Source organism: Panthera onca, chromosome B4 (assembly GCF_046562875.1).
Source record: "Panthera onca isolate mPanOnc1 chromosome B4, mPanOnc1 haplotype 2, whole genome shotgun sequence".
Taxonomy (NCBI): domain Eukaryota; kingdom Metazoa; phylum Chordata; class Mammalia; order Carnivora; family Felidae; genus Panthera; species Panthera onca.
Window position 1 is genome coordinate 44,959,398 of NC_138345.1, and position 26,870 is coordinate 44,986,267.

The window sequence follows — 26,870 nt, forward strand, 5'->3', positions numbered from 1 at the left end:
CATGTGTGCTTGATGAGCAAGGGGGTTCGAGTTAAGAGAAATTGACTATAAGGGGCGCCTGGGTGGCGCAGTCGGTTAAGCGTCCGACTTCAGCCAGGTCACGATCTCGCGGTCCGCGAGTTCGAGCCCCGCGTCAGGCTCTGGGCTGATGGCTCGGAGCCTGGAGCCTGTTTCCAATTCTGTATCTCCCTCTCTCTCTGCCCCTCCCCCGTTCATGCTCTGTCTCTCTCTGTCCCAAAAATAAAAAATTAAAAAAAAAAAAAAAAAAAAAAGAGAAATTGACTATAAAATCTAGATTTTTCCATTTTAGAGAGAAGCCAGTGAGAGGTCTTCTGAATTCACTTTTGCTCAAAAGACACATAATACATAAAACATATGTATATACAAAGCATTTGTTTACTTACTTCCTGGCTGCTTGGCTGCAAAGCCTTTTTCCATTTGGGAAACCACACAACTTACCTCAACCCCTACTGGCAATATTCACTTTGTCAGCTAGGAGCTTAGATCACGGCTTCTAGTCACACCTTCCAGCTTTCTGGTCACACCGTCAAACCTCAGCGGCTTATCATTTCACAGCAGCATGCTGTTTCTCCTCTTGAACGTGAAGTATGTCTAGCATAAACACTAGTTCCTACGAAAAGATGGTCTTCCTCCCTCTCCTGAGAAGTGGACCTCACCTAGCCAAGATTCCCACCTCCACGGTTGTTAGACTTAATGCCTAAACTTCATGACACTGAGCGACTTCTGGCTCTTGTTGTAAAAACTCAAAAGACTTCATTTGAAGGTTCCTGTTCCCCTGACTAGTACCTCATTTGTCCTTCTTGTCTTTACAATAAAAACTGTTCTAACACTCTAGAGTCAAAATCTTTGATATTGGCCCAATTGCCCTCCAGCAGTCAATCAAACAGTACCCATCCTTCCTCCAATTTCTAAATACCTAAATGAGAAGACCGTCTCAGGAAATAAGTAAGCATGAAAAAATTATGGGAAAAGAAAAAAAAAGGATTTCAGGTTGCTATTTGGGCTCTGTGCCACTAAAGGATAAAGTCTGTTCATGGGTTGAAGGGAAAATAGCTCTGCAAAGTAGTGGCACAATTAAGAAGTTAGATGTTTGAATTAGTGTTCCCTCCACTATATCACACAGTTCAGACTCTAAGCTCACCCTCAAACCATTCATTTACCTTTGCTCTTTATTTTTATTAAATTCTGTGGATTTTCTATTCTAGCTCATTACCATATAATGCTAAGAAGCCAACTATTAAAACTGCCCATAGATGTGTATAGGAGCCTTATTCACAATTGCCAAAACTTGGAAGCAACTGAGAGGTGCTTCACTAGATAAAAGGATAAACCGTGGTCCATCCAAGCAATGGAATATTCAGCGCTAAGAAATGAGCTATCAAGCCATGAAAAGACACGAAGGAAACTTAGTAAGAAATGAACTATCAAGCCATGAAAAGACATAAAGGAAACTCAAATGTGTATTACCAAGTAAAAGAAGTCAATCTGAAAAGGCTACATATTGTCTGATTCCAACTATGACACTTTGGAAAAGATAAAACTATGGAGACAATACAAAGAGTAGCAGTTGCCAGGGGATGAGAGTAGGGAGAAATAGAATAGAGCCCAGGGGAATTTTAGGGTGGTGAAAATACTAGCTCTGAGACCAGAATGATGGATATATGGTCATTATACATTTGCCCAAACTCACAGAACGCACACTGCCAAGAGTGAACCCTAATGTAAACAAACTATGGGTTTTAAGCGGTTATGATATGTCAGTGGAGACTCATCAAATATAACAAATGTGCCACTCTGCTGAGAGATGCTGATAACAGAGAAGGCTGTGCATGTGGGCAGCTAGAGTATATGGGAAATCTCTGTACCTTCCTCTCATTTGGCTGTGAACCGAAAATTGCTCCCCCCCAAAAAATCTTTAAAAAAAAATCACAGGGATCACTGGTTGAACTTACAGCACAACCCATGTTCACAGGTCTCAAACAAAATGGTCTAATGATGGATACACAAAATAATCTCAGCTCTCATTTACATTAAAAATGTCCACATGAATAAACTCAGTCTGACATCGATGAAGTATCCGCATGTACTCTTAACTGTAAGAAGCAGAGGTGCAAAACCTAGAAACTAAAATAAAGAATTCTCGCCGGTCCTCTTTGCAGGGCCATTTATCTATTCCTTGGCTGAACAAAATTAAAGTGCTCTACTTGGACCATACATGAGAAAATTAGAATCGCAGTGGGACCACATCCAAAAGACACATCCTGTTCCGAGGTATTTGAATATACAGCTCTGTGGCAGAGGTATGTGTGTATGCAAAATTCATGGCAGTTGGAAGGTTTGCACAGTGGCAGAAATGAGTCCCTTCCACCTCAGACTAAGTTACAAAGACACATAATCTGAAGGCAGGAAGTACAAAAGACAACAAGCTCAATCAACTGTTACAAAGCACCTACTCTATGGAAAAGACTGTGCTAGGTGCTGGGTGGTGACACTCCATCCCAAAAAGGAACAAAAGGAGGGACGGGGCACAGAACCAATACTTAGGAATACTTTGATTATTGTAAGAGGTCTCTTTTTTTATGGGGAGAGGGGAAAGGGAACATGTATCTGCTGACCTGAGTGCTATAACAATCTGGTTTCACATAAAATTAGTACACAATTTAGTTTTTAGTGATCCTTGTCCGCTAGCAACTTACCATCAAGGAGAGCCAGTTCAAACAGGGTACATGAAAGCCAGAAACAATATAAAGTATTTATCCTAATGACCTATCCTCCAATCTTGGTTTGAACATGAGAAACACAGTAGATAGTGGAAACAGAGCATAACAAGTGAGTCAGCGCTAGAGGGAAGTCAGAGAATGAAAACAGAGTTAATACATTAGAGGCTTTTTTTAATCTAAGGACTATTTCCCCCAACTCCCTCAATCTTCATCATTTTAGTCAATGTCTTCCTCAGGAGACTCAGAATAAAGATTCTCTCAAGGAGCAACCAAAAATTGTGGCCCTACAGAAGGTTAACAGAGCAATTTGTTTTTCCCTTCCTCCTGGAGACTGACGTCTAAGAAAATTATAACATGACTTTATGACTTTACATTGCATATCCACCAAGGTCTACAACTTAAGAAGATATGCTTATTTTCATAAGAGACCAGCAGGTGAAGACAGTATAGTCTTGCACCGTGGAGATCAGGTGACGTTCCAGAGCAAACCTGAAGAGGATGCCCATTCGTGTTCATGCCTGTTTATGCAGTGTGAAAGACCAGACGGTACTCCAAGGCAAACAGGCTACCAAGACGTGCTTTAGAGCTACATTGTCCAAAGGATAGCCACAAGGGACACTGGCTACCTAAATTTAATCAAGAGGGAGGAGTCAACAAAAGGGATACCAGAACTTCCCTCCTCCCTCAAACTCGGCAGTATTGAGATCACTTGGAATTCCAGGAATCCAGGCTGCAGTCGGACAGAAACCTCTCCAGGAGCTAGAGAGAAGCTTGGCAGTTCAGAGGTGCATTTAGTGAATTGGGAGAGACCAATCGGGTGGCTGCGGAGGCAAGGAAGAGGGAGGTAACCCTGTCGGTGGAGAAACAAAAGGAGCAGAAAGAGGCTATGGAAGTGTGGGATTGTATTTGAATAAGAGAAAAACCTCTCTGGACCACGGTCCAGGAAACAAGAATACAAAGAGAGATGAGAGACAGTTTCTACTTTGCAAGCAGCCCAGGAGTGAAGATCAGAGATTTCAGGGTTGCAGGACTATCTCCGGGCCAGAGCCACTGCCTGCGGGCTGCCCTGCGTGCACCTGGTGGGGAGGAGAGCCAGCCCCCGGCTTGGTAATGCTCTGGGGGCGCACTGCAAGAAAGCTGTCCCCTCCATGCAGTGCTGTGAGAAGAGGGTTTACTAATGCTTCAAGAACAAGACGCTGCAGGCGCCAGGCAGAGGCCCGTTGTCCACCGGGCGGAGTAGTGCTATTCTCGGTCCGTGCAGAGTGGGATCCTTTAAACCACCGAGTTTTGAATCCCAGTAGAGTGCCCAGGACGCAGGGAGACTGGGGAGCCGGACAAACCCGGCCTGCTCCCGCCCATGCTGCTCAGGGAGCACTGCCTGAACAGTGTGTTTCGAGACACCCAGTGCAGGGGGAGGACTAGGGTGTCACCATTTTCCTCCCCGTCACCAACACAGTGGGGCTTAAGGGAACAAGATAGCGGCACCCAGTGCAGGGGGCACCCAGTGGAGGCAGGACCCACTAACACCAAACCTCACCCCTCCGAGGCTAGCAATGGCTTTTCTCCAGGAGTGAGATTGACACTCACGGAACCAGTAGGCCCCTCTTCCAGACGAGCACAGCCACGGGGTCCAAGGCACCACTGGACAACTGTCCTGTGGTTTTGTATGTGAGTCTGTTTTTGTTATTGTTGTTGTTGTTGTTGTTTTCTTCTTTCTTTTTTTAATTATTTTTTTCTTCTTTTTCTTTCTTCTTTTTCCCTGCCTTATCTTTCTGCTCTCCTAATTTTTTTCTGCCTCCCATGGATTCAGACTTGAAGTTTCTGATTTGATTTTTAGTCGATTCTTATTATGCATTTTTTTCTTTCTTTTCTCTCTCTCTCTCTCTCTCTCTCTCTCTCTTTTTTTCTTTCTTGGTCTGGTTGTTTGTGTAATCAGACCTTTTGCCATATTCTTTTTACACCTTTTCTGTATCTCCTTCTTCTTTATTTTCATCTCTTTCTGGATTAAGCCCTATAAATTATTTGATTCTCTGACTGCTCTCTCTATCCACCCTAATCATTTATCTCTTAGTTTGCAATAAGGTTTCTTCCCCCCACCTTGTCCTCCTTTCCAGGGTTGCTTCAATGAAAAATCAAAGCATACCTGGTGGGCGGTCCAATACACCACTAGAAGTAGTGAGATACAGCAGCCAAGGCACAACAACGGAGTGCACATAACACACTCCAAAAACATTTCCTGAAGTGCCAGACCCTGGACAGTCCTTTTTAATATAGTAGTACTCGCAAGTGCAGGACACATAACAAGCTATTAAAACATGTAAAGGACAGAAAACTAGCCAAAATGATGAAAGGGAAGAATTCTTCTCAACAGAAATTCCAAGAAGAAATGACAGCCAGAAAATTGCTCAAAACAGATAGAAACAACATATCTGATCAAGAATGTAGAATAGTACCCATAAGACTAATAGCTGGGCTTGAAAAAAGCATAGAAGACGGCAGAGAATATACTGCTGCAGAGATCAAGGACCTAAGAAATAGTCACGATGAATTAGGAAATGTTGTAAATGAGATGCAAAATAAACTAGATATAGTGACAGCAAGGATGGAAGAAGCAGGGGAGAGAATAAGTGAAATAGAAGATAAAATTATGGAAAAGGAAGAAGCTGAGAAAAGGTGAGAAAAGAAATTAATAGACCACAGGGGTGAATCAGAGACCTAAGTGACTCAATGAAACAAAATAATATTCATATCATAGGAGTTCCATAAGAGGAAGAAAGGGGCAGAAGGTTTATTTCAGCAAATTATAGCTGAGAACATCCCTAATCTGGGGAAGAAACAGGCATCCAAATCCGGGAGGCACAGAGAACTCCCTTCAGAATCAACAAAAACAGATCAACACCATGACATATCATAGTGAAACTGAGAAAATACACAAATGAAAAGAGAATTCTCATAAGCAGCTAGGGAAAATCAGACCTTAACCTACAAGGGTAGACACATAAGGGTAGTAGCAGACCTGTCCACTGAAACTTGCAGGCCAGAGGGAGTGGTAGGAAATATTCAGTGTGCTGACTAGGAAAAATATGCAGCCAAAAATCCTTTTTCCAGCAAGGCTGTCATTTAGAATAGAAGGAGAGATAAAGGCTTTCCCAGACAAACAAAAACTGAAGGAGTTCATGACCACTAAACCAGCCCTGCAGGACATCCTGAAGGGGACTCTATGAGTGGAAAGCAGCAAAACCTACAAAGGACCAGAGACAACATCACAAGCACAAAACCTACAGATAACACAATGACACTAAACCCGTATCTTTCAATAATCACTCTAAATGTAAATGGACTAAATGTCCCAATCAAAAGACATAGGATATCAGAATGGATAAAAAAACAAGACGCATCTCTATGCTTCCTACAAGACACTCATTTTATACCTGAGGACACCTGCAGATTGTGAGGGGATGGAGAACTATCACGCTACAGGATGTCAAAAGAAAGCTAGAGTAGGCATATTTATATCAAACAAACTAGATTTTAAAACAAAGACTATAACAAGAGATGAAGAAGAGCATTATATCATAATTAAGGGGTCTATCCATCAAGAAGAGCTAACAACTGTAAATGTTGATGCCCTGAACATAATAACCCCCAAATATATGAATCAATTAATCATAAACATAAATGAATGTATAGACAACAATACCGTGATTGTAGGGGACTTTAATACTCCACTTACAACAATGGAAAGATCATCTAGGCGGAATATCACTAAGGAAACAATGGCTCTAAATAATACACTGGACCAGATGGACTTAACAGGTATATTCAGATTTTTCATTGAAAAGAAGCAGAATACACATTCTTCTCAAATGCATGTTGAACATTCTCCAAAAAAGATCACATACTGAGTCACAAAACAACCCTCAACGAATATAAAAGGACTGAGCCATACCATATAAAAGGACATATCAGATAAAGGGTTAGGATCCAAAATCTATAAAGAACTTATCAAACTCAACACCAAAAAAACAAATAGTCCAGTGAAGAAATGGGCAGAAGACAAGAATAAACATTCCTCCAAGGAAGACATCCAAATGGCCAACTGACACGTGAAAAAATGCTCAGCATCACCAGGGATGACACATGAAAAAATGCTCAGCATCACCAGCATCATCATCAGGGAAATACAAATCAAAACCACAATGAGACACCACCTTACACCTGTCAGAATGGCTAACATTAACAACTCAGGCAACAACAGATGTTGGCGAGGATGCGGAGAAAGAGAATCTCTTTTGCACTGCTGGTGGGAATGCAAACTGGTGCAGCCACTCTGGAAAACAGTATGGAGGTTCCTCACAAAACTAAAAATAGAACTACCCTACGACCCAGCAATTGCACTACTAGGCATTTATCCACAGGATACAGGTGTGTTGTTTTCAAAGGGACACACGCACCCCCATGTTTATAGCAGCACTATCAACAGTAGCCAAAGTATGGAAAGAGCCCAAATGTCCATCAATGGATGAATGGATAGAGAAGATGTGGTATATATATATACAATGGAGTATTACTCGGCAATCAAAAAGAATGAAATCTTGCCATTTGCAACTACATGGATGGAACCAGAGGGTATTATGCTAAGCCAAATTAGTCGGAGAAAGACAAATATCATAGGACTTCACTCATGTGAGGACTTTAAGAGACAAAACAGATAAACATAAGGGAAGGGTAACAAAAATAATATAAAAACAGGGAGGGGGACAAAACATAAGAGACTCTTAAATATGGAGAACAAACAGAGGGTTACTGGAGGGGTTGTGGGAGGGGGGATTGGCTAAATGGGTAAGGGGCATTAAGGAATCTACTCTTGAAATCATTGTTGCACTATATGCTAATTTGGATGTAAATTTAAAAAAATAAATTTAAAAAATTAGACAGAAAGAAAGAAAGAAAAAAAATATCCTACTAAGGAATGAATGGGTCAATCAGGAAATTAAAGAACTTTAAAAATATATGGAAGCAAATAAAAATGAAAACATGACAGTCCAAACCCTTTGGCATGCAGCAAAGGCAATCCTAAAAGGAAAATACATCATAAATCAGACCTATCTCAAAAAGCAAGAAAAATCCCAAATACAGAATCTAACCTCACACCTACAGGAACTAGAAACAGAGCAGCAAAGAAACCCCAAAGCCAGCAGAAGAAGAGAAATAATAAGGATTAGAGCAGAAATAAACAATATAGAATCCAAAAACAAACAAACAGTAGAACCTATCAATGAATTTAAGAGCTGGTTTTTTGAAAAAATAAACAAAATCAATAAACCCCCAGCCAGACTTCTCAAAAAGAAAAGAAAGAGGACCTAAACAGATAAAATCACGAATGAAAGAGGAGAGATTACAACCAATACCACAGAAATACAAACAATTATTAGAGAATACGATGAAAAATTATATGCCAACAGACTGGATAACCTAGAAGAAATGGACAACTTCCTAGACATTCACACGCTACCAAAACTCAAATAGGAAGAAATAGAAAACTTGAACAGACCCACAACCAGTGAAGAAATTGAACTGGTTATCAAAAATCTCCCAACATTTAAGAGTCCTAGGCTAGATGCCTTCCCAGGGGAATTCTACCAAACATTTAAACCAGTCATGGTACCTATTCTTCTCACACTGTTCCAAAAAAATAGAAACAGAAGGAAAACTTCCAGACTCATTGTATGAGGCCAGCATTACCTTTATACCCAAACCAGTCAAAGACCCCACTAAAAAGGAGAATTACAGGCCAATATCCCTGATGAACATGGATGCAAAAATTCCCAACAAGATACTAGCAAATCAAATTCAACAGTATATTAAAAGAATTATTTACCATGATCAAGTGGGATTCATTCCTGGGCTACAGGACTGGTTCAATATTCACAAATCAATCAATGTGATACATCACATTAATAGAAGAAAGGGTAAGAACCATACGATCCAGCCAATAGATGCAGAGAAAGCATGTGACAAAATACAGCATCCTTTCTTAATAAAAACCCTCAAGAAAGTCAGGATAGAAGGAACATACCTTAACATCATAAAAGCCATATATGAAAGGCCCACAGCTGATATCATCCTCAAAGGGGAAAAACTGAGAGCTTTCCCCTTGAGATCAGGAAATGACAGGGATATCCACTCTCACCACTGTTGTATAACATAGTGTTGGAAGTCCTAACCTCAGCAATCAGACAACAAAATGAAATAAAAGGCATCCATATTGGCAAAGAAGTCACACTTTCATTCTTCACAGATAACATAATACTCTACATGGAAAACCCGAAAGTCTCCACCAAAAAACTGCTAAAACGGATACATGAATTCAACAAAGTTGCAGGACATAAAATCAATGTAGAGATATCGGTTGCATTTTTATTCAACAATAATGAAACAACAGAGGTATCAGGGAATCGACAATTGCACTAAGAACCATAGATGCTTAGGAATAAACCTAAACAAAGAGGTAAAAGATCTGTACACTGGAAACTATAGAAAGCTTATGAAAGAAATTGAAAACACAAAGAAATGGAAAAACATTCCATGCTCATGGATTGGAAGAACAAGTATTGTTAAAATGTCCGTACTACCCAAAGCAATCTACACATTCAGTGCAATCCAATCAAAATTGCATCGGTATTCTTCTCAAAGCTAGAACAAACAATCTTAAAATTTATATGGAAGCACAAAAGACCCCAAATAGCCAAAGTAATGTTGGAAAAGAAAACAAAAGCTGGAAGCATCACGATCCTGGACGTTAGCCTCTACTACAAAGCTGTAATCATCAAGACAGTATGGTATCGGCACAAAAACAGACACACAGCCCAATGGGATAGAATAAAGAACCCAGAAGTGGACCCACAAATGTATGGCCAACCAATCTTCAACAAACAGAAAAGAGTATCCAATGGAAAAAAGACAGTCTCTTTGGCAAATGGTGCTGGGAGAACTGAACAACAATATGCAGAAGAACAACACTGGACTACTTTCTTACACCATACACAAAAATAAATTCAAAATGGATGAAAGACCGAAACATGAAACAGGATATCATCAAAATCCTAGAAGAGAAAGCAGGCAACAACCTCTTTTGCCTCGGCCGCAGCAACTTCTTACTTGACATGTTCTCCAAAGGAAAAGCAAAAATGAACTACTGGACCTCATCATAATAAAAAGCTTTTGCCCTGTAAAGGAAACAATCAACAAAACTAAAAGGTAACTGACAGAATGGGAGAAGATATTTGCAAAAGACATATCAGATAAAGGGTTAGTATCCAGGGGCGCCTGGGTGGCTCAGTCAGTTGAGCGTCCGACTTCGGCTCGGGTCATGATCTCCCAGTTGACGAGTTCAAGCCCCGCGTCTGGTTCTGTGCTGACAGCTCAGAGCCTGGAGCCTGCTTCTGATTCTGTGTCTCCCTCTCTCTCTGCCTCTCCCCTGCTTGTGCTCTCTGTCTCAAAAATAAAGATAAACATTAAAAAAAGTTGTTTTTAAAAAGGGTTAGTATCCAAAATCTATAAAGAACTTACTAAACTCAACACCCAAAAAACAAATAATCCAGTGAAGAAATGGGCAGAAGACATGAATAGGCATTTTTTCCAAAGAAGACCTCCAAATGGCTAACAGACACATGAAAAGATGCTCAACTTTGCTCATCATCAGGGAAATACAAATCAAAACCACAGTGAGATACCACCTCACACCGGTCAGAGTGGCTAAAATGAACAACTCAGGAAACAACAGATGCTGGTGAGGATGTGGAGAAAGGGGAACCCTCTTGTCCTGTTGGCGGGAATGCAAACTGGTGCAGGCACTCTGGAAATCAGTGTCGAGGTTCCTCCAAAAATTAAAATGTGAATTACCCTATGACCCAGCAATAGCACTACTAGGAATTTATCCAAAGGATTAGGGAATGCTGATTTATAGGGGCACATGTACCCCAATGTTTATAGCAATGGTATCAACAATAGCCAAATTATGGAAAGAGCCCAAATGTCCATCAAATGATGAATGGATAAAGGTGTGGTATACACACACACAAACACACACACACACACACACACACACACACACACAATGGAATACTATTCAGCAATGAAAAAGAATGAAATCTTGCCATTCGCAACAACACGGATGGCACTGTAAAATATTATGCTAAGTGAACGGAGCCAGTCCATGAAAGACAGATATCATGTTTTCACTTATATGTGGAAGTTGAGAAAAAAAAAAATAGATAGATAGATAGATAGATAGATACAAACAGAAAGGGAGGGAAACCATAAGAGACTTTTAATTAGAGAAAAAACTGAGGGTGGAAGGGAGTGGGAGAACAGGGGGATGGATAAAATGGGTGATGCGCATTGAGGAGGGCACTCATTGGGATGAGCACTGGGTGTTTTATGTAAGTGATGAATCATGGGAATCTACTCCCGAAGCCAAGAGCACACTGTATGCACTGTGTGTTAGCTAACTTGACAATAATAAATAAATAAATAAATAAATAAATAGATAGATAGATAAATAAATTTAACCAAAACTAAATAGGACTAAAAAAAAGTTATTTATTGATACCAATTATACTAGTTATTCCATTCTTAAGTCAAAAATCAACAGGACAGGATTTATAAGCCTTACTTCAGTAAAAAAAAAACAAAAAATTATAGACTCTAGATTTGACATACGGGTGTTCATTTTACAATTTTTTTAACATTTTCTATGCTTGAAATTTTTCGTAATAAAATTTAAAAAATGTTTTTAATTAAATAGGACTGTAAATTCAGTTATTCTGGCCACATCTCAGGTACTAGTTGCCACATATAGTAGCTGGTGGTTACCTTACTGAACTACAGATAGAGGACATCTCCATTATCTCAAATAAGTTTACTGGCCAGAACCTCTCTAGATAATGTAGCTCAGGAGTACTGCACACCTTCAGAGACTAATTCTTCCCAATAAGGTCATCCTCACTGTCCCGGGGCAAGTGAATCGTCACTACAAGGACTGCCCCTTTAAAAAGTGGGGGTTCAGATGGAGAAAGAACAATACCAGGGGCATGCTTACTAAGAGAAATAATGAAAGACCAAGTCTATCAGAAAGACGTTGAAGGGAACTGAAAATCACGAGTGGAAACTATGGTCATTAGAAATTAAAATACACACACACATGTGCGTGTAAAAGCCTAAATTTTTAATAATTTGTCATGCTGAGAACTCATTTAGTTCCTACAGAAACACAAATATATTGTGAAATATCTTATTTACAAAATTTACTGTGAAAATAAGGAATAAGGGCAGAATAAAAGCTGTGTTTAACTTGGGGTGCTGACTTTACTCTTGTAACCCTTTAGGCATGATTGATTATACCAAAAGTATTTAAATTTTAATAATCCCTGGGGGGTTGGTGATAAATGTAAAAAATCCAGAACCTTCTGTAAACAACTTCTATAGGCACCAACAAATTAAGTCCCATTAGGTATGGAAGTAATAAAGGTAACACGTAATTGCCTTTAATGGATGAAACTCTGGCTGCATGAAAGAACTTCTGCCATAGGATGTCCTACCATAACAATTCTTTATTATCTTAAAGTGAATAAAAAGACATACCCTTCTGGAAAAAAGAACAAAAACAAAACAAACAAACAAAAAAAAAACCACTCTCCATCCAGGCTTTGATATGTTTTATTGGAGCAAAATCTCAACAAAAAGTTGCTTTCATTTACAGAATTTAATATGTGTGAGGACTATCTAAACCACTTGGAGCCAAGTGAGAATAACCATTAAGCCTGTTTATGTATTTTCTTATTTTCAGTGGGCATACAAAACAAGAGTTTCACATTTATAAAAATCCCAATATTGTAAATGACAAACCCATCCCTTAATTAAATATAAAAACAGCTTTTAAAAAAACATACAACTTAGATTGGTTTAATCTTGAAATGTAATCCAATAAGACTAAAAACTAAACATTTCAGGTCCTGTACCAAGTAGTAAAATACTCGAAGGCCTTCAGGATCCCTAAAATTTAAAAAGGTAAAAGTTACTTTTTTGTTCCTAAAATGAAACATATCATTTTGTAAGTTAATTCCTAAAACAAAATAAAAAACAAAACAAAGGAATCCAGGAGAAAGGAAGGATTTGCTGCAACTAAAATGAACATACTGAATAATTTTCATTTCCTTTCTCTATCTTTTCTACAAAAAATATAAATTTTATTCACCAGTATTCATTTCATACTCAAGTATTTATTTTCTTATCAAAGTAAGAACTATACATAGCAAAAATGTATAAAGCAGATATAATTATAAAGATAGAAAAAATAATACTCATAATACTATAAAATGTCACTCCTTACAGAAAAACTATGAATATTTTGGCATTTCTCTATTTTCATAACTAAAAGCATTCCCTGGCCCTTTTTGATTACAAAAATTTTTTAAATGTTTATTTTTGAGAAAGAGAGAGAGAGAGAAGCAGAATGCGAGTGAGGGAGTGGCAGAGAGAGGGAGACACAGAATCTGAAGCAGGCTCCAGGCTCTGAGCTGTCAGCACAGGGCCCGACTTGGGGCCTCAATTCATGAGCCGGGAGATCACGACCTGAGCCAAAGTCAGATGCTTAACCGAATAAGCCACCCAGGGACCCCTGTTCCTTGTACCCTTTTTAACGTTGTTTTCCATTACATGAAAAATAATTCGCAAATGATTTCTAATTAACAATTCTCTTTTTGTTAAACAGTTGGATTTTTCCCCAATTATAAGTAAGACTCCAATGACCATTTTTATGACTAATAAAGCATTTTCATTATTTGACAGTATTTCCCTAAAATAGATGCTCAGAAATGGAATTACTAAGTCAAAGATGAATTTAAAATGCTAGCACCTTTTGATGCACAATTATCAAACTGCTTTCCAAAAAACACTGTACCAATTTAAAATCCCACTTAGGATATGAACGCCAGCCACATCCTCACCACTGTGGGGAAATAAATGTGTTAGTTTAAAAGTATCTGGTCGGTCTTTATTGTATCTAATAGTTACTATACATTCATTCCTTTCTCCTTTCCTCTAACATATATTCACCAAGCACCTATCCTGCGCCAGGCACTGTGTTAACTTTGGAGATATAGCAAGGTTCTCATGGAGTTTATATTCAAGCCAGAAAAGCAAATAAATAAGTTATTACAATTTAGGGTGATAGGACAAAATACTAAGAAAACATTTTGAGGGGTAAAGAGAGAAAAGTAACTCCAAGTAGAGAAATTTTTCAGACAAAAACAACAGTATGTCCTACAAAGGCCCAGAGGAAACAAACTTGGAAAGACAGAGGAAGCTAAAACCATCCTTAAGTTACAATGACTTTTTTCAAATTCTTTCAAATATTAAATTCAAAGATGAGGATGATGTGATAATGAATGATATAATCCAATAAGAATTTCTTTTAAACTCTGTAAAAAGATACCCAGACTTTTACCAAAAATAGCTATTACAACGTGGTCATTATTGTACACAGTTGTCAGATTAACATTCTTTTGATAATCACAAAAATACACTAACCACTTTGATAGCAAGTCTTTAATGACATAAAAGTTAGAATTACATCTGCATAATAAACTGATAGGATGCCACCGAAATAATCTTAAAAAACTGGCTACTGTTCTAAAATGAGCCTCTCTAATTAATTACGTCAATTTAGTCAAAATACTTTAACATACTCACTTTGACTGATTTACATCAATAAGAGAACCTATTTTTGATGTGGTAAAAGAAATGTGTTCATCTCCAATTACAATTTCAAGTTCCTGAAAAAAACAAAATAGATTCATGTAGTTAATATAAAACTCCATCTCAGAAGTGTCTGTATTCTTGTTACCTAGAGGTCCCAATTGTAGCTGTGAGTTTTCTAGCAGTCATAGAGGAGAAAAAAAAAAAAAAAAAAAAAAAAAAGAAAAGAAAAAGGAAAAGGAACTTGACCTGTTAGACATAAACTATGTCTGTAAAATAAAAACCTCATCGAATGCTCAGGAGTCCCCAATATTAGGATCAACCAAGAATTGCTTTCCAGAGATCTCATAAAGAAAACACTATAAATATGAATGACACATGAACATTTCTTATGTCCGTAAAAACTAAAGAAATAACTTTGAAGCACAATGTTGTAAAAATAATAATATGGGTAAAAACCTATTTTTAATAAATAAATATAAGCACACTTAACCATTCTACCAGAAATGCAGAGTATTAACAGCACCACTTTGGGATCTACTGTGTATGAGGCCCTGCTGCTAGGGACTTTAAAACATACTCTGTAATCCCTAAAATACCCTTATCAGGGTATTTGACAAATGCAAAATACAAGATTCATAAAGCATAGGGAAAAACATCAACATTTACAACCACTAATAAGTGATAGTACTCATATTTGAATCCTGGGCTGTTAACACTGAAAGACTCACACTTGTTTGACTTCACAAAACATTTAAAATTAAGCACTACTAAAACAAATACAACATACTGTAGACATTCTCAGTGTGCCATAATTACTGGATAAGTTTTTCTCTATATTTTATCTGCAAATCTAAAACCAATGATTAAGAGGCTATGTCTGTAGTGATTTATCAGGTTAAATAACAAATGCCATTAAAGACAATCTCAGCTATATGTCTGATCAAAAGACCTAATTACACACAGTTTATGGCACACACAACATGGAGAATTACCTAAGGCTCTCAATCAATCATAAAATCTTTGACTTAAAGATCCAATGGATGATCTCTGGAACATGCTTAACCCTCCCCACTAACCAAAACATAAACACATCATCAAGTGGGTACATAAAATACTGGGTTCTCCCAGAGTCTAAGAGATAAAAGGTTTTCTGCTGTTGTCTGTTTTTTAGTACAAATGTACCCATTGCATAAAGCAAACTGAGATTTAAATTTATTTTTTAAAAGTGTTTCAATGCATAAAATAAATACTGTTAACTATTACCTTTGCTTTCCTAAATAATGTTTCTTTAAACAGAAGAGCTAAGTGACTGCTATAGAATGTCAGCATCTATTCGATTTCTCCACATTTTCTTCTAGAAGAAAGTAATATAAAGTCAAAGAAGGTGACATAAAGTATAATTCTTAGGAACATAAAAAAGTGAAATTAAGTGTTTCTTTCTCCAGGAATTGTATCTCATGTCTTCAAGAGCTGAAAAGACCCAATCAAACTATCTTTTTACAGAGTGAAATGAAACCTTCAAAGTTCTTCACAAGCCCTCTGAGAAACATTAATTACTCTAAAGGGAATATGAGGCAAAAGCAATGGTCAGTTCGAACAAAGACACCAATCAAATCCATCTCCTGGGCATAAGGATGCAGACAAGGGTTCTCAAAGTTATAAAAATGAAGAAAGTAAATTTTACAGTCAATAAGAATCCTGTCTTGAATTTAACAAACACTGTACTTATTCCTAATAGAAGTAATACACAATAGAAATTATTCATAACAGCGTGAAAACATCATAGCTTTAACTGGGGAGGCTAGAGAGAGGACTGGTCAGAAAGGGGTCTAAATCTTGAGCTACACATTGACTCCTTCACTACTCAGAGGTAGCACAGGAAATGAGCCTAAGTGAAACAAAATTAAACAGGATTTACCGGGTGCCTACTAAATGGAAAACCAAAGAACCAATGGTCTATTCTAAATAAATAAGGAGAAACGTAACAATTAATTATATTACCAACTTTTAAGACGTATGCATTTAAAGAACCACTAAACACCAACCTGTCGGCCAACTCTGTCAGGGGGAGGCCACAAAGCATCATCTTCTTTTGTAATTTCACTGTCGTCAATGATTCTCTTCAGTTCTTCCATTACACTCTTGTGTACATAAGCCTGAAAATAAGTTCCAGTAAAAATCTCATGTCTATTTCTTCCCCCAACTCAGAATGAAATAATCATACAATGTTACAAACACTAAATATTCAAAGGGAGTATCAGGGAAGAATCGAATGCTGATTCCAAAATTACAAGGTGAGAGAGAATCACTCATCCATAGGATTCTTCTTCATTCTCTTGCCCTTTCCTTGAATATACATTTGTCTCCAAATTAAAAAAAAAAAAAAAAAAAAAAAAGGTAATTTACACTAGCCTCCTTTTAAAACCCTGGATTCTGGACTTCATAACATGGGACTCAATTACCTGAGTGGTTAATGGTGATAAGGGAAAATCTATAAGGTGAACAGAGGCAAATACAAGTAGACATCACAGCTACTGTTCTGAACATTTTCTTATCCCTAACTTTTGAGCCTTTTATTTAAATTCACACTGTGTTTAGCACCTGGGTAGCTCAGGTCATGATCTCAGGAGTTCATGAGTTTGAACCCCGCATCAGGCTCTCTGCTGCTAGGGCAGAGCCCGCTTTGGATCCTCTTTCTCCCCCTCTCTCTCTGCTCCTCCCTTGCTTGGTTTCTTTATCTCTCTCTCTCTCTCCAATAAATGAATAAAAACTTAAAAAAATAAAATTCATACTGTGTTTAAATACTATCAATTAGTTTTAAATAGTGAATGTGACATAAAGACAAAATGAATTAAATCATATGTTCAAAGGTGGGTCTACAATTTATATTCAGATTGCTTCTTTTGATGTTACACATGCTACAGTTATATCTAATTTAAATAGAATCCCTTTTAAATCTATAAATGGCTTCTTTATAGTAATATAGCCTTAGATGTAGTTTTGTAAATTCAAAAAAGATCTGAAGAAAATGGTCTAAATGTAAAAAATTAGACATTCAAAAAGAACTTACCTCCTTTCTGATCATGACGTCATTTTTGTAGTTGCTGTTGTTGGCATATCTAAGCTTTCCTGTGGGGAGTGGAAAAAAATTCAATCTATAACAGCAAAAACTGCTAAAAAAAAAATAAAGAAAGAAAGAAATGACACTGTAAGCAATTTTGAAGGTAAAGACCATTTTATACTACCACTTTTTTTATTAAAAGTTTCTGCCTTTTTAGCATAAGATCAATGCTAGATCTGTATTTGCTGGTAAAAAAAAAAAAGTTAGCTAAAGCTGAAGTTAGTCATTTTCAAATATTCCATACCTTCAACAGAATTTTTAAGTACTCAACATAATTTTTAAATATTTCATGCCGTTGGGGCACCTGGGAGGCTCTGTCAGTTAAGCGTCCGACTTCAGCTCAGGTCATGATCTCATGGTTCATGAGTTCGAGCCCCACGTCGGGCTCTGTGCTGACAGCTTGGAGCCAGGAGCCTGCTTCAGATTCTGTGTCTCCCTCTCTCTCTGCCCCAACCCCACTCATGCTCTGTCTCTCTCTCTCTCTCTCTTAAAAATAAATAAACGTTAAAAAATTTTTTTTCAATAAATAAATAAATATTTCATGCCTTCAATATAATTGGAGGGCCTTTTTTTAAAGTTTATTTATTTATTGGGGGCGGGGGAGCACAAGCTGGGGAGGGGCCGAGAGAGAGAATCCCAAGCTGATAGCACAGAGCCCAATGTGGACTCAGTCCCACGAACCACGAGATCATGACATGAGCCCAGATCAAGGGTCCGACACTTAACCAACTGAGGCACCCAGGCACCCTTTAGGAGAGTTACTTTTAAGGCTCATTTGCTTAAGCTATTATCATGAACTAGACAGGGAATCTGAAAAAGTAACTAACATTTCTTTTAAAGCCTATGTTTTATGTCTTCATTGGTCCTAAGTGATTTACCCAGAGCATTTAATCTAATTGGTACTTCATCTATTCATGGTTGAGAAAACAAGAGTTCAGTTATTTGCCCAGGGACACAAAGATTCGGATCTGGATCCACCTTCTTTCAATACTCACGCTTTCCCTACTACTCCAAAATGTTCTCTATACAATATGGCAATGCTAATATTTTAGCACTGTCACTAGGATGCATATGCTATGTAATGCTTCTAGATAAAAAGTAGGCCAGTTTGTTAGCTGACCTACAGTTAATTTTAATCCATCGTTGACTTTTGTACTCCCTGATGCATGCTTCTCCTTATGGCTGTAGTCAGTTGCTCAGGGACAGATGTAATATGGTCCTGATCTCTGATGTTACCCTAATGAGGTGATCCCCTCACTAATGAAGGAAGTATGTAGAATGGTGTGATGGCAGATTACTGGATGAGAACCACCGTCCTGGCATGAAATTTTCCTGATAGTATCAGACTGCTTAATTTACGTGACTGGCTAAACAGGATATAGGCAAGCTGAAAGCTGTTCACAGGCAAAGACACTAAGATTATCACCTAAAAAAAGAACAGATGGAGTATTCAGGTAAATTTGGCTCCTTAGCTAAATTGAGAAGAGACATGGGGAGAACAAGGGAGAATAAAGTGATTACAGTTTCTAAATTGCATGGCTGTAGTTACCTTGAGTTCTTCCTTCAACGTCTGATTCTCTTCCTCTTTCCTAATATACGAGGCTTCTCTACTTTTTCTTTTTCTTTTTTTAAAGTAGGCTCCACGCCCAGCGTAAAGCCCAACATGGGGTTTAAACTCACACGACCCTGAGATCAAGACCTAAGCTGTGATCAAGAGTCAAACACTTAACCGACCCACGCGCCCCTTCTCCACTCTTTCACTCCCACAGAACTTTGCCCAAAACATATCGCACCACTTAATATCCACGCTGTTTTATGGCTAGTTTCATGTCTGTGTCGCCCACCAAGACATAACTCCTTCATGGAAATTAAAGAGTCTTATTCATTACTGTATCCTCAATTTTTGTATTTACTTGTTGCCCAGCACATAACACGTATTCAAAGAAGGAAAAGCCTAGGTGGGTGGACTGCCCAGGTTGCCAGGAGAGTACAGTATACGGGGCTGTCAAAAGATAGACTATGTTGCACCTACACGGCAGCAGACCGTTCACCCTTTGCTCATGCTATTTTCAGCAGTCTGAATGGTTTTCTTCCTCACAGGCCCAGAACATCCTATTCTCATTTAAAGACTCATTTGGGGCTCCTGGTGGCTCCATCGGTTAAGCATCCGACTTCCGCTCAGGTCATGATCTCTCAGTTTGTGGGTTCGAGACCCGCATGGGGCTCTGTGCTGACAGCTCAGAGCCTGGAGCCTGCTTCGGATTCTGTGTCTCCCTCTCTCTCTGCCCCTCCCCTACTCGTCCCGTCTTTCTCTCGTTGTCTCTCTCAAAAATAAATAAATGTTAAAAAACTAAAAAAAAAAAAAAAAAAAAGACTCATCTTGAAAGAGGGCTTCGGCTGCCTCCATTGTGATCTCAAACTTTTTAGTTAGGTTCCTCCTTCCAGCTTATCTCTCGGCTCCTGCAGAAGACCCTAAGGGCAAAGTATCTCCTAATGGAAACCAAAACTACCCCCTCAAGCAACAAGGACTGCCCCGAGCCAGCAAGACCTCAACTGGGATTGAAATCCAAGACAATGATCAATTTAAAATTCAAGGTCCACCGGCACACAACCCACCCACCTGTGCCCCACGTTTTCCTTACATAAACCTGGAAGTATTTTTGGCATTTTAGAGACGTATTTGAGAAGCTAGTCCGCTGTCTTCCGGTGCTGGCCTCTCTGAAATAAACTTTCTTGTTTCACCATCAGTAGATTCTCTACCTTTGGATGTGTCAACAATGAGCCTCCGATTTGGTCTGTTTGGGAACCCGGGAGACAAGTGCTCCTGCAGCCCTGCGCACCAGCTGCAATTTCAACTGTTACCTTCTCTAGGAAGCTTTCCTTGACGCCTCCTACACGTAGCCCTAACCATCCCCCTCTTTTGTATTCTTAACACATCCTATGGCAAACTACTGTATTTAAGCACCCTAAACACATCATTACATTCATTTTTCTACACTGAAGAGCTCCCCTCTTTAGAGCAGGTCCTTTTCCTACACACGTGGCTTGAGAGGCAGGGCCTGAATGAATACAATGGTTGAACGGGGAGTCCGAAAATTAACTGGTCACCGGAAGACCTTCAGCATCCCTTGGACCCCGGCACGATGGGATGTTCTTCAAAATGTTCAGGTATGACGTCAAGTACACGAGATGCCTTTTCAGGTCCCTTCCGGTGCGCTGGATGCAGGATTCTGCTTACCCCCAAGTTTTCAGTATCTGGCAGGGTTCGATTTTTCTGAATTAATTTACACCGATCAATTTTCTTTTCTTCACGGAACCAATGTACGCCTCTGACAGACTTTCGTTCGTGTGTATTTCGGCTCTAGTGGCCCCGGCCCCCACCGCAGGCTCGCCAGCCCACCGCGGACGGCTCAGCCCACCCCGCCCCCTCCGCGTCCTCTGCGCTCCGCTTCCCCCAGCCGCGCAGCGCGCTCGGCGGCGGCGCCGCTCCCCTGCTCACCGTCTGGCCGAAACTCGAACTCCAGGAACTCGTGTCCAAACTTGCCCTTGTGCCCTACGTAGTAGCGCAGGTAGAAATCACTGGCCATAGCCATTTTCGTCCCCCTGAAGCCCGCCCGAGGCCTGGCCGACGTGCCGCCCGGCGCCTGGTAGTGACGTCATCGCCCAGGGTAAAAGCGTCGCGGCGGGCGTGCCTTTCTGGTCCCCGGTGACCGGAGGAAAGCGGGAAGGCGGGTTCTCCCGGGAGAGACTCGGAGGCACTGGGGAGACCTGAACTTGGTTTCGCAAGGTTGGAAGAACATTTTTTTTCCCCCAAAATTAAGTAGATCGTGTGCTACAAGCAAAACACAGAAGTGTGAAAATGTCATAGTATTTTTTTATGGGCTGAGAATTCAGGTTTGCAAGTCGCTTTTACTTTTTGGGTCTCTAATTCTCGCGGCACCCTGCCCTCACGGGGTGGGGGGGGGGGGGGGGTGGCGTGAATTCGCCTTTCACTGGTGGAGTGAGGAAAGATAAAGCCAGAATCCGAATGGTTGACCTGGACTACAACCCTTTCCTGCAGTTAGATTCCTAACCGGAGATTTCCCCCTTTGCACCACGGTTGCTAGCTAGCTGACAGCTAGAAGCCTATCAAACAAGAGGTATGAAATTTGAAAGACACATTGAAACTAAAGATCCCTGAAGTCACGGTATAAAAGAGTTCCTTTTAATAGTAAAACGTGTACCATTCAGCAAGGGTTAATCTTCAGTAGCCTGTGGAGTTTTGGCAATTTGACTGAAGATCAAATGGTTTAGCCCACGTTTCTTACCAGAAAAGAATTACATTGGGGAGGGGAAAGAATGCTCCAGTGTGGAATGGGTTTTGAAGGAGGTGGAAAGACAAGGGGAACGTTTACGGAGTCTACTTTTCAAATATTATTGATCACCCTGTTTTTACCAACCGAGTAATTCTGCTGGGTGACCTTTAACCCTCAGCAGTATTTAAAATAAAGAGTGGCAGTCAGAAGACCTGCGATTCATTCCCATCACTTATGCTCTACTAACCTTGGTTACTTAGTCACTGTCCACACCTGTTTGTTCACCAACTGAATGAATATCCTATGATCAACTTTGTCAATCTTTGTTGAGAAGATCAAATGAGATAATACATATATAATAAGCTTTAAAATTTATGAAAACAAGGGTGCCTGCGTGGACCAGTGGGTTAAGCATTGGACTTCGGCTCAGGTCATGATCTCACAGTTCATGAGTTCGAGCCCCACGTGGGGCTCTGTGCTGACAGCTTGGAGCCAGGAGCCTGCTTCAGATTCTGTGTCTCCCTGTCTGTCCCTCACCCGCTTGTCTTCTCTCTCTCTCTCTCTCTCTCTCTCTCAAAAATAAATAAACAATAACTTTTTTTTAGTTTATAAAAACATACAGGGATTTCTTATGTGCCAGAAATGGACAGACACTGGTAATAATGATAGAGCCCTTTACAAGTTTAGTCTAGAAAAGAAAGCAAACATGTAGTCACGTATTAGCACAAGGAAGCAAATATTATAAGAATATTTTTAGCTCTTTTGAGGAAGATACAGTCACAGCTACAAAGGAGCTTTGGACTTGCCCGCTCCTGTTCCCAGCTCACTGCTGTTAGCTCTCTCCAAGGAACCAGTCATGAAGAAGCCGCACCACAGCCATGGCTTTTAAAGACACCATAAAGACACCCGTGGAACCAGAGGTTCTAATTCACTGAATTAGAATTATTATAACCAGACGCAACTTAAAATCTTTGGAGAAGGTATATGCTGACTTGATCAGAGATGCAAAGGGAAAGAATCTCAAAGTGAAAGGACCAGTTCAGATGCCTGCTAGATTCACCACAAGAAAAATTCCTTGTGGTGAAGGTTCTAAGACTCAGGATCATTTTCAGATGAGGATCTACAAGTGACTCATTGATTTGCACAGTCCTTTTGAGATTGTTAAACAAGATTACTTCCAAGAGTATTGAGCCAAGAGTTGAGGGTGAACTCACCACTGCAGATGCTTAAATCAATTTTTTTAATAACTTGATTATCAGTTGTTAAAAAAAAAAAGAAAAGAAAGCAAATTTTTAAATGCTGGTAGTACAGCAGAAGAAGCAAGCCACTTTATTGGGGAATAGGGGAAATTGAAGAAAGGGAAGTATCAAGGAAGGGTGTGTAGATGTACGATATGAATTGGACCTTGTTGGGTAAGTTCAGTGTATGGTCAAAGGGAGGGAAAGCATTCAGGGCAGAAAATAGCCTGAACAAAGGCACAGTGGTATGAAAGTGCCTGATTCTGGAAAGCCAAACACTTCACTATAGTTAGAACATAAAGTTCAGGGGCGCCTGGGTGGCTCAGTCGGTTAAGCGTCCGACTTCAGCTCAGGTCACGATCTCGCAGTCCGTGAGTTCGAGCCCTGCGTCGGGCTCTGGGCTGATGGCCCAGAGCCTGGAGCCTGCTTCCGATTCTGTATCTCCCTCTCTCTCTGCCCCTCCCCCATTCATGCTCTGTCTCTGTCTCAAAAATAAACATTAAAAAAAATTATAAAAAAAAATTAAAAAAAAAAAAGAACATAAAGTTCATACAAGTGGAATGACTAGAAAGGCAGACTGGGCCAGATTATGTTGAGTCTATATTAACACTTATATAACTGTCAATGTAGAAATCTATATTAACCATTGTATAAATGTTAATATAGAAAAGTTATTCAGTTCCTATTATTTGCTGCCATTATGGAAAATATACAAGAGACATAAAGCACTATCCCTTAACACTAAAGTGACTAACTGTTTTGGTTTGCCCAGGACTAAGGAGTTTCCTGCGATGTGGGACTTTTCAGTTGTAAAGCCTGCAAAGACCCAGGCAAACCGAGATCAGTTGTTCACTGTACTTACTACAAGAATAACCCATAGAAATCTGACTACGTATTCCATAGTATCTCTGAAAATATAGGCAATAATCCATTTGGGTTGTTTTGTTTGTTTGTTTGTTTGTTTGTTGTGCCGGGAGCCTCATTCAATATATTTACATTCCCCAGTACATATCCATCAGATTTTTGGCTCACATGCCAATGTTCATCTTCATGCTTACGTAAGAGAGCTACCGGTTCCAGAACTATGACTATGCCAATAGTGCATGTGGAATGCGGTAGTAAGATCTTTATCTGTAGGCCAATTACTGTTTCTAATCCCCTAAAAAGACTTCTGCGCTAAAGACTAATCCTTTCTAACCCCTGTCGGTTTTTAAGGTGAAATGTGAAAATATATTCACTTAATCCTTTATATATGAAAAAGTAATCTCTTGTATCATTCTCTCTTGTATCATGATAAGCATTGCAAAGTGGTCTTCTTGGATGGTATACGAAGCAGATGTGGAAATGTTCTGAATGGCTTGTGAGCACTTGAAATGTGGCTAGTGAGAATAGGAAGTGATTTTTTTTCTTTGTAAAGGTTTCATGGGGGGTGCCTGGGTGGCTCGGTCAGTTAAGCGTCTGACTTCAGCTTAGGTCATGATCTCGCGGTCCGTGAGTTCGAGCCCCGCGTCGGGCTCTGTGCTGACTGCTCAGAGCCTGGAGCCTGTTTCAGATTCTGTGTCTCCCTCTCTGTCTCCCCCTCCCCTGTTCATGCTTTGTCTCTCTCTGTCTCAAAAATGAATAAACGTTAAAAAAAAAAAAATATATATATATATATATATATATATAAAATAAAGGTTTCATGGGTATGAATTTAAAATAATACTGAAATAGCCACATGCGTCTATTGGCTACCATGTTGGACAGTGAAGTTATAAAAGAACCATTTCATACACTTTTAGTTGGGCTGGAAATAGTGAAAATATTTTTCAAACATTGAGAAATCTGAATCCCAGTTGCTGTAGGCTTCAAATTAGAGTATACTTACTAGTATCACCACAGTTCATTTATGAAAATAAATGTCTAGGGCGGCCTAAATGAAGCCAAGTAAAGAATTATTTCTGTCTTCGCTAATGTAACCTATCTGTGGTTAGCTTTAAAAGACCCTTCTGAAGCAGTTAAGAAATACACATTTTATTTCCAACTCCAGTTGAAAATAAGGCTTCATGATTTAGTCAAATACACAATATTCACTGATAAAATAATGAATTTTAAGTTTAGTGTTTTCAGCTTCATGGTAATGAATCAAGTCAGAGGGCTATGGTCAGAGATGGTTATTTCTTAAGTGTTAATTTAGTCTTTTTTAAACGTTCTGATTTTCCCTGCATCTAAAACTCTTTCTTTTTTTGGTCTCTCAAATCTGGTTTATCCTCACACTTCTTTTGCCTTTTGCCTCACTATTTAAAATTATCAAGTTATTCCTACTTATAATTTTCAGAAATATGTTATGAATTTCGTGAGATAAACACTAGAGAGGACAGGTTTTTTGTTGTCCTTTTCTTTCTTTTCCTCTCGGCTGCTCTCCTCTCTTCTCCTCTCTTTTCTCTTCTCTTCCTTTCCTTTCTTTTCTTTTCATAATCAGTAGCTTTTGAATAGTTTACTTTTGTATTTACAGAACAAAAGCTTCCAGGACTATCTCCTTCCATTAAATGGACCAGAGTAATAAATCAAGAATATTATATAATCTAAAACAGCAGTCTAAGGTAATTTAAAGTTTTTTTTTTTACTGTCAGAATGAGATGGTCTATTTCAACCTTTATTCCATCCACCCACCTTTCTCTTCTCTCTTCTATAATACCTTCTCTATGGAATTTTAACATAATGTCATTTTAATCACTCAGTGGTATTGCTTTTTTAGTAAGAGAAACACTATCCTGCAGAAATACCAAAATTTTCACATCATTGTTTCTCAGATATGTTCATATATGGTGAACACTATTGCTACATTATTATGACATGATGATATATTTAATTCCATCATTCAAACTAATAATTTTTTCCAGTGTATGACAATATTATATGCTTCTAACACAAAGCACGACCGCTAACCCTCATTTTCAAAACAAGTAAAAACAGTCTCTAAATTAAGCTATACTTAAAAATCCCCAGTTTTCCATTGTACTTGCCCTATTTATTTGTTCAAATGAGATATGGTAAAGCAAAAATTTAATAAAAATTATTATATAAAGGTTAAGATTAAGAGGATTCTGTCCATTAGCTTATTTTTTCTTTAAAAATGGTGAAGAAATTATTCCATTTTAATAATAAAATACCTAAATCTACCGTGAAAAACACTAGTGTTCTGCCTAAGCATGATTTGAAACTACTGTTTCAGACTATTCTAAGTTAAACCACATTTTCAACTTTGAATTCGACACTGTATCCAGGTGGATGTTTGCTCAGTTCCTGGCTGTGTTAGAAGCTGTTTTGAACAATAAAGCATAAATTGGGAAAACGGGATCAAGGGAAGGAGGGAATCAAAACAATAATACAAAGGCTATCCCAGATTCAACATAATTGAATGGTAGATATTTTAATTCTCTTTTCCATTCATTAGCTCGGAAATACGATGACTGTCTGACCAGTCGAAATGCCAGAAATATAATCCTCCTTTTGGAAAGAGCCTGGCCAAGTGAGGAAAAGACCCAGTTTTCTTAGAATGAACAATTACTGAATCCAGTTTTCCAAACCTGTATCCAGAAAAACAAATAAAATTATGGGTCAAATTTTAAATAGCAATCATCTGATTGCTGATTTCCCTCCTACCAGAACATATTTTAACATGCAGTATGAAAGAGCAGCTCTCCCATTAATTATGCACCACTTTTCTCCT

At 39.0% G+C, this 26,870-nt stretch overlaps 1 protein-coding gene and 1 pseudogene across 4 annotated transcripts; one reads left to right on the forward strand and one right to left on the reverse strand.

The window, feature by feature from the left end:
• Nucleotides 1-12,415: 12,415 nt before the first annotated feature.
• Nucleotides 12,416-21,311, reverse strand: MAGOHB (mago homolog B, exon junction complex subunit). Of its 4 annotated transcripts, none has more exons than XM_060658378.3 (5): nt 21,125-21,238; nt 17,575-17,677; nt 16,550-16,660; nt 14,496-14,578; nt 12,416-12,797 (listed from the first exon to the last, which is right to left on the reverse strand). In XM_060658378.3, the coding sequence occupies exons 2-5, from the start codon at nt 17,587-17,589 to the stop codon at nt 12,698-12,700; spliced, it is 309 nt and encodes a 102-aa protein (XP_060514361.1). In that variant the 5' UTR covers nt 17,590-17,677; nt 21,125-21,238; the 3' UTR covers nt 12,416-12,697. The 4 variants fall into 4 exon arrangements, with proteins under 4 accessions (XP_060514361.1, XP_060514362.1, XP_078306212.1 ...); XM_060658379.3 differs by lacking the exon at nt 21,125-21,238 and adding an exon at nt 20,268-21,095 and having other exon boundaries at nt 17,575-17,633; XM_078450086.1 differs by lacking the exon at nt 21,125-21,238 and adding an exon at nt 19,175-20,257 and having other exon boundaries at nt 17,575-17,633.
• A 1,236-nt stretch (nt 21,312-22,547) lies between these two features.
• Nucleotides 22,548-23,649, forward strand: LOC132660372 (small ribosomal subunit protein uS10 pseudogene; annotated as a pseudogene).
• Nucleotides 23,650-26,870: the final 3,221 nt, after the last annotated feature.